The sequence below is a fragment of the Cibotium barometz genome, chromosome 18 (genome assembly GCF_041138505.1).
Source record: "Cibotium barometz isolate CiBa-2024 chromosome 18, ASM4113850v1, whole genome shotgun sequence".
NCBI lineage: Eukaryota > Viridiplantae > Streptophyta > Polypodiopsida > Cyatheales > Cibotiaceae > Cibotium > Cibotium barometz.
In genome coordinates, this window is record NC_141063.1 from 38355164 (window position 1) to 38362668 (window position 7505).

The 7505-nt window shown below is 42.5% G+C and overlaps 1 protein-coding gene across 1 annotated transcript; it reads right to left on the minus strand.

Moving 5' to 3' along the window:
- Window positions 1-4422: 4422 nt before the first annotated feature.
- Window positions 4423-7205, minus strand: LOC147629290 (putative protein phosphatase 2C 46). Its single transcript, XM_086812554.1, has 4 exons — window positions 5741-7205; window positions 5303-5664; window positions 4946-5182; window positions 4423-4841 (listed from the first exon to the last, which is right to left on the minus strand). Exons 1-4 carry the CDS (start codon window positions 6021-6023, stop codon window positions 4593-4595), a joined length of 1131 nt encoding a protein of 376 aa, XP_086668680.1. The 5' UTR covers window positions 6024-7205; the 3' UTR covers window positions 4423-4592.
- Window positions 7206-7505: the final 300 nt, after the last annotated feature.

The following is a 7505-nucleotide window of genomic DNA, read 5'->3' on the forward strand; positions in this document are numbered from 1 at the left end:
TTCCTTGAAGGAGCTCGAGCAGTCACCATTGGGATGCATTTAGGCAGTAGTCTCTCTGAACATGATGGTGGGCGGAGCTGATGTTACATGGTGGGCGGAAAACACTCTAGATTTCTCCATGGATAGGATGTAAAACCTGCGCACCTAGTCACACGAGGCAAAGATTGAGGAAATGCTTCACAAGAAGCAATTAAGACCAACAGAGTGTAGTCACCATCTCTTGAAAAAGGCCTAGAGGTTCTCCTCCAGGGTACAGGAACTCTCTTTGAAACCCAGATTTTCCTTGAAGATTTCCATGATGGAATTCAATCCATGACAATGAAACCACCCAAAGTACATGATTTTATAGGCATCAAACCGCATCTTTTGACCTAGACCTTAATTTTTTGAGCTGAAACCACCCAAAGTACATGATTTTATAGGCATCAAACCACATCTTAGGCATCAAACTGCATCTTTTGACCTAGACCTTAATTTTTTGAGCTGAAACCACCCAAAGTACATGATTTTATAGGCATCAAACCGCATCTTTTGACCTAGACCTTAATTTTAAGAGCTGGGGTCAGAAGCGAGCAGCTTATTATGAGACTCAAACAAACCCTAATAAGGGATGTTCACACCGTATCTTTTGACCTAGACCTTAATAAAGGATGTTCACACTCAAAGGAGGTGTTCACACAAAGTACATGATTTTATAGGCATCAAGCCTTATCTTTTCACCTACACCTTAATAAGTGATGTTCACATCCTAAGGGATGTTCATACTCTAAGGAGGTGTTCACACCAAAAGTGTTTATACCAACTAACTCTAAAATACCCAATACCTCCTTTTGGCATGATGGAGGTGATGCCATGGCTCAAAGGCATAGAAGAATGTGCCTTAGAGGCTCATGTAGCATGGCTCATATTCAAAGGTGAAGTCCTACCTTGGGAGACAAAGACAGCCTACATCAATATACCAAAACAACCCCCTAGCTCTAAGCAAAGTAAAAAGGGAAGGATGGAGCATTACAAAAATAAAAATAAAATATTCAGATTTCGGGGGACTTCCCGGTGGGCCCATGACTACAAAATATTTAGATTTTGGAGGATATCTTGGGCAAAGAACTCTCGACTCATACTTTCAAACAAATAGGACGACTTTTTGAAGTTTAGAAACTTTTGGTCGATCTCTCGATGAAGATTTACCCTTTAAAATGACATTGCAAAGTGATTAAAACTTGGGCCATCTTTTTAGGTTCGTGGGCTAAGGTAGAGGACCTATACTTGCGTAAATTGGGAGCTGTAGAGAAAAAACCCTAATTTTTTGTTGATGCAGACTCCAATTTGATGCAAGAGGCTTAATTTTGGAAAAGCTGTAAAAATTTGTAGGTGTTGGATGGATTTCTTGGTAATTTGAGAAAAGCCCCAAATTTGCTTCAACGTCATCTTTGTCATCTTCTAGTTGGTCCTTCTAATACTCTTTGGCCATCTTCTTAAAACACATGTCTTATGTGTAGTGTTTGGGAAGGTCTTGCCACTAAGAATAAAGTCAAAAGGCAGTGTCTAGTCCCTTACAAGAGAGATTAGTTATTAATAATACACCTAGATGATTAGTGCAAATCTCAACCAAAAAATTTATATCTATCTATATTAATCCAAGAGATTAGGTTAAGAGGATTAACCCTAACTTAGAATAGTAGGGATAGCCTAGGTGTGAAGCAAACATCGTAGACAAAAAAATCCCTACTTTAGCATAGAAAATAGAGTGAAATTAAAATTAAGTTTGAATTGTATGCATTTACTCACACTAACTTTTTGGTTGTATATACATGTAGAGTGAAATTAAGATTAATTTGTAAACATTCAATCAAACTAACATTTCTCTCTCTCTCTCTCTCTTCCTCTTCCTTCGTAATAGAAAATATATTACCAAAAATTAATTTACAAATGGCCACATGGCTACTACCCCCCTCTCTCTCTCTCTCTCTCTCTCTCTCTCTCTCTCTCTCTCAGACACACACAAAAAAAAACGCAGATTGCCAGCCATAGAAATTTCTCTTAGATTTGTTGGTGGCTTCTGCACGTCCTTAGAGCTACAATTCAGATAGGGATGGGTTTAAGGAGGATTGTATTATTGCTCATAACACAGATTTTCAACCTTATGCTTTGGGCCCTGTTGTACGACAGGCTTGTTTCTTCGCAGGACAAAATTAGGTCAGCTGCCATCACTTTCCTTGAAGGAGAGTAGTCAACATTTGGATGCATTTAGGCAGCAGTCTCTTTGAACATGGTGGGCGGAGCTGATGTTACATAGTGGGCGGAGCTGATGTTACAAAGTTTTGCTCTGAACACACTCTAGAATTGAGTGTATCAAACGTGGGTTTTTCCATGGAAAGGATGTGAAACCTGAGCCCCTAGTCACACAAGGAAATGCTTCACAAGAAACAATTAGGACCAACAAAGTGTAATCACCATCTTTGAAAGAGGTCTAGAGGTTCTCCTCAAGGGTACAGGAACTCTCTTTGAAACCCAAATTTTCCTTGAAACCAACCACTACCAGCACCATCACCCCCCAACAACACCCCCACCACACACGGTAACCCCCTCCTCACGTCTACCTGCTTGCTTCACAAGCTTTGTTTTGGTTGTTGAGCTTGTGCCCACAAGACCAAGTGTTGATTATTTATGCCCTCGAGTACACAATCGCTCATTTTACCTCTTAAGTATAAAGAATTAAAAATTTGAACTTTCTTACACGAAAGGTCAAAAACTTTAGTGAAACCCACTTTTGAAGGGTGAGATTAACTGTCCAAACTCATCCTTACAGAGGATGTCTCGACTCCTCTTCAAAACTCGCCCTCAGGGAGGACCTCTTCTATTCAAAACTGCAAGGTGAAGATGACATCAATTGCCAATAAAATGGACAATATAGCGGTGACTCAGCGCGCGGGTTCGACCCCTGCCCTGTACACCCAAAAAAAAAAGGCCAAAAAGCCTCTCAAAAGAAATAACCTAGGGTTAATGTTAAAATCATCAGTTGAAATTAAGGATATCCACTTGATGAGTCTTCTACCCCAAGCAGCATCTTGAAGTGTAGAGAATCTTGGAAGAGCCAACCTCTAGCTCCTCTGCAAAAACCAGATTCAATGAGGATGTAAATAGATCATAGAAAGAACTGGTTTCTCTTTCAACAAACGAAGGCTTGCAATGCGGCTCTCCTAGCATTTTCCAAGACATAGCACTCTATCAATACCCAAGCATATGAGCCTTTCCCAAGGCAGTGCTCTGTCATTGCCCACAAACCGCCCATGCACAGGCAGAAATATGTGGTTTGTATTCCAAGAGCTTTTGTTCTTTCCAATATAAACTAAAAAAATTGTTCTTCTTTATTGAATCCACAGTCATCCTTTCACATTCGACTAAAGGAACGGCTTGCACCGATGAAGTAGTCTCTCACTATGGGGAGAAAAACCATCCATGGAGGTACTAGGCAATTATAAATAAAACTTGCTGTCAGCTCAGTGCGTTCAAAAGCATGCTTCCACAATGACGAATAATACTCGCTGTCAGCTGTGTGTTCCAAAGCATGCTTCCAGGAAAGAGACCTTTCACCACTGCCTTTGTAAAAGGCCCACCAACTCCATGCTAAAGACTTCTCTTACTGGTTTACCTGATTAAAAACTTACATTGCCAGTCTTTGTGTAGTGTTATAAAGGGTATGCGGTAGCAACAAATGTCTGAACACTAGAAAACAACCTGTGTGCATATAAATAAGATGTTAAAACAAAACAGTCACGACCTCCAGCCACACAGGCATTTTCACCTGGGCTTCCATCCCTCGGATGAGCAGATCTTCTGCTCATGACAGACAATAATTTTGTAAAAACAAGGATGGACCGAATAGCAAAATGTTGGTAAACCTAGCTTCACATATTGATAATGCCCTATGAAACAGGACTCCAACAAGTTACTTCTTGATACTAATTCAGACTCACTTGGAGACTAAAATGGATTCAACAGCACAACATAGTGGCTGTTGCAGCACACACAAGAATGACTTGAAACCTGCAAGGACCCCTTTCCACATGCCTCAAACCCTTCACTAGGCAGTAAAGTAAACCCCTATCAACTCCAATTCCACTAGTCCCACCTGACCATCATCAAATACCCCACTCTAGCCACAAATATTTTCTGTTGCCGAAAGATAACACCTGACCCACACCAAGTGGCCCCGTTGTACACCTCCAAGTTGCCTCAAATAAGTACAGCCAATGCCACGTTATGTATAATATGATAAGTGGTAGGTACATTTAAAATGAAGGGAAAATAAAGGATGTCAATTTCAGGTTATCTACATTGTCCTAAGTGCTACATTCACACTGAGGCAAAAATGAAGGAAGACAATTTCGTGCAGAAAAACCAAATAACTCCTTGGACGAAAAAACAAAATGAATCTGGGTAAAGAAGGAAGAACAATAAGTAAAGCTTAATTGCAAAATAAGAAAGCCAGCCCACCTGAAACGAGCAAGATGGGTAGTTATTTAAGCATTTACAATTATGTGTTATGAATGCAAAACTCATAGAATAAACTGCCTTTTAGACCTAGGTTCTCAGTTGTCAGAGGAAAATATATCCAAAGGCGCATTCACACTGTCCATTGAAATTTTGCGTGCCCTTTGCTTTGTACTTGACCCAGCCATGCTCATCAAGCTCTGATCAAGGTACACAACAACAACACTGATATCATCATGGAAGTATCGCCTAACACCCGGCTCAATTTTTCTTAAGTCCGCGTAACACATTTCCCTTTTCTTTGCAGCCCGCTGAAGAGCAGCTCTGACAAGTCTTCTAGCAATACCCTATCAAAAACAAAACATCCACATCCAGAAAGCTATCACTAATACCCAAAAACAACCAAACAAGAACATGCTCACCAAACATAAAACATGCAAAAAAGGCATACATTTCGAGAGCTTCTCTGCACCATGTCAACAGCTTCTTGGTCACTCATTTGCTCCCACAATCCATCCGATGCAAAAATCAAAAAGTGGTCCTCATGAACAAGGTTTCGCTCGTGGAGAGAAGGTTCTGCTGACAAAACAGGTTTCTTAAAAGACACAGCTAGTCCAATATGAGGAAAAAGCGGATCTCTATTGAACTCTGGCTTCTTCAAATACAGGTCCCCAATCGATCTGGACACCTGCAAACCATCAAAACAAAAACCCAGTTGAAGGCCTCACCATCACCTTGCACATTTCAATAACATCACCTGCAGATCATTCAGCCATGGGGAACCTAAGCAGACCTTGAAGGCATATACCTGAATGATGCCCTTAACCCGCCAAACACCATGTTTAAGAACAACTATGTGAGAATCATCTGGATGCTGAGCCTTGAGCTCCTCGCGCACCTCTGCATTACCCGCATTGTGCTCCTCAGAGAGTCTAACTGCCATAACTCTGCCTTGCTTCGCCGTTCCTAAAACAACTCGGGAATCTCCAAGATTAGCCACAAACAAATTGTTCCCACATATCACTCCTACAAGGCAGCATGACCCAACTGAGGCTATTTGAGGCTTGGCCCGCCAATTTCTATCAACGATGCTCAGAAATTCTTCCTCTGTAGCACTAAAGGCCTCTTTCAGAACTTTAGAAGACATTCCCCCTAACTCCTGCGCAAAAGCTGACAAAGAATACTTCTTAGACATCTTCCAGGGTTGCAACAATTTAGGGAAACATTTCAAAGACTAAAATTTTACCTTCAATTTTTGGAAACAGGCGATTTGTGATGAAACGAGACGCCTCCGGTCCACCATGGCCATCATACACACCAACGAAGGTACCATAAGGCCCTACTTTGACCTGGCTTTGATCCTCCAAGAGCTCATTTGCCTGTACAACAGCGATAGAAAAGTCCCCTGTGGCATACTGTGTGAGATCCTTGTGCCAAAGAAGAGCATCTGGCTGACTATCAGCGGCATCACAATCGGATTTAAAATAGCGCTCTACGGGCCGCCAGCATGCCGAAAGCAAACTCATCATCACCTACTCCAATGCCAATCCTACAGAATATTCACAGCAAATGGACTTCACGTGCTTGCTACCTCTTGTGGAAAATCTGTAAGATGTTCTTTTTCCCCTTGCCAACAATGGATACGGTTTCCAGGAGAAAGCTAGAATAGCTGGACACAAGTATGGGTTCTTGCTTATCAACAATCTGTTCCCTGAATTTCGACAACAACGTAGTATGCTGCTTAACACACTATGTGACCTGTAACGCAAGATCTAGCTTGGATTGAGCGGCCGCCCTCGCGGAAAGATCAAGTTCTGATCAGCCAACAGCCTGTGTAAACCAGCAGTCTCCTCACCTTTCCTGTCTTTTGAAAGAAAGACCCTCAGGCAAACCATCTGGCCTCTTGGGAGGTAGATAACCTCTATGTTGAGGCCAGAGAGCAAGAAGAAAGATCAGCTTGATGGTGTGGCAGATGTAAAAGTATGTGCTCGATATGAAGACCAAGACCGAGGTGGAGATTAACAATGATAAGCAGATCTGACTATAGCAGCATACTGCCAAAAAACGCTGTTGTGCTGATCAACAATGCAGGACAGAGTGCAAACCCTGAGTTGAATAGCCGGGATACAGACAGACCATAAAAGAAAACTAAAAAACGCAAACCCTAGACCGAAACAGAAGCCTAGTGTCAAAAAAACAGTAGGATGAAGACGGAAACCCTGGGATCAAGAGAACCCTAGACTGAAGCTCAGAGATGGAAACCCTGGCAATGAAGAAAACCCTGGGTTGGTGCTGAAAAGAACCCTAGATCGATGATGGGTGTTTAAAGCTCGGAGGCAAACTGAAAGATAGGGTAAAACCTAGGCAGGAAGCCTAGAGCTTCGCTGTTGGCTTGGCGTCCACGCAGACAGTGGGTGTTTAAAGCTCGGAGGCAAACTGAAAGATAGGGTAAAACCTATGCAGGAAGCCTAGAGCTTCGCTGTTGGCTTGGCGTCCACGCAGACAGAGAGCGAGAGAGAGGGCCCAAGGGTTTGAACGAGAGAGAGAGAGAGAGAGAGAGAGAAAGTTTTGGGTTGAGGGCAAAAGAAAAGAGCTTAACCACCACTGAAGCAGACAGTTAGAGAGAGAGAGAGCGGGGGGGAGAGAGAAAATGAGAGAGATCGTGTGCTGTCGATGAGCCTATAGCTTTTCGAAATGGTTGGAGCTTTCCAGAAAGCTCGCATGGTAGGTGCTTGATGAAGACTCTCTATAGTGGGATTCCCTTCCACACTAGTCCGCCCGCCCAACAATGGTGTACTTGAGAGATCGTGTGCTGTCGATGAGCCTATAGCTTTTCGAAATGGTTGGAGCTTTCCAGAAAGCTTGCATGGTAGGTGCTTGATGAAGACTCTCTATAGTGGGATTCCCCTCCACACTAGTCCGCCCGCCCAACAATGGTGTACTTGAGTCTTCTTTTTTGCAAGAGATTGATATGGATTCTGGAATTGTAGATGGCCACACAGTACTACCTC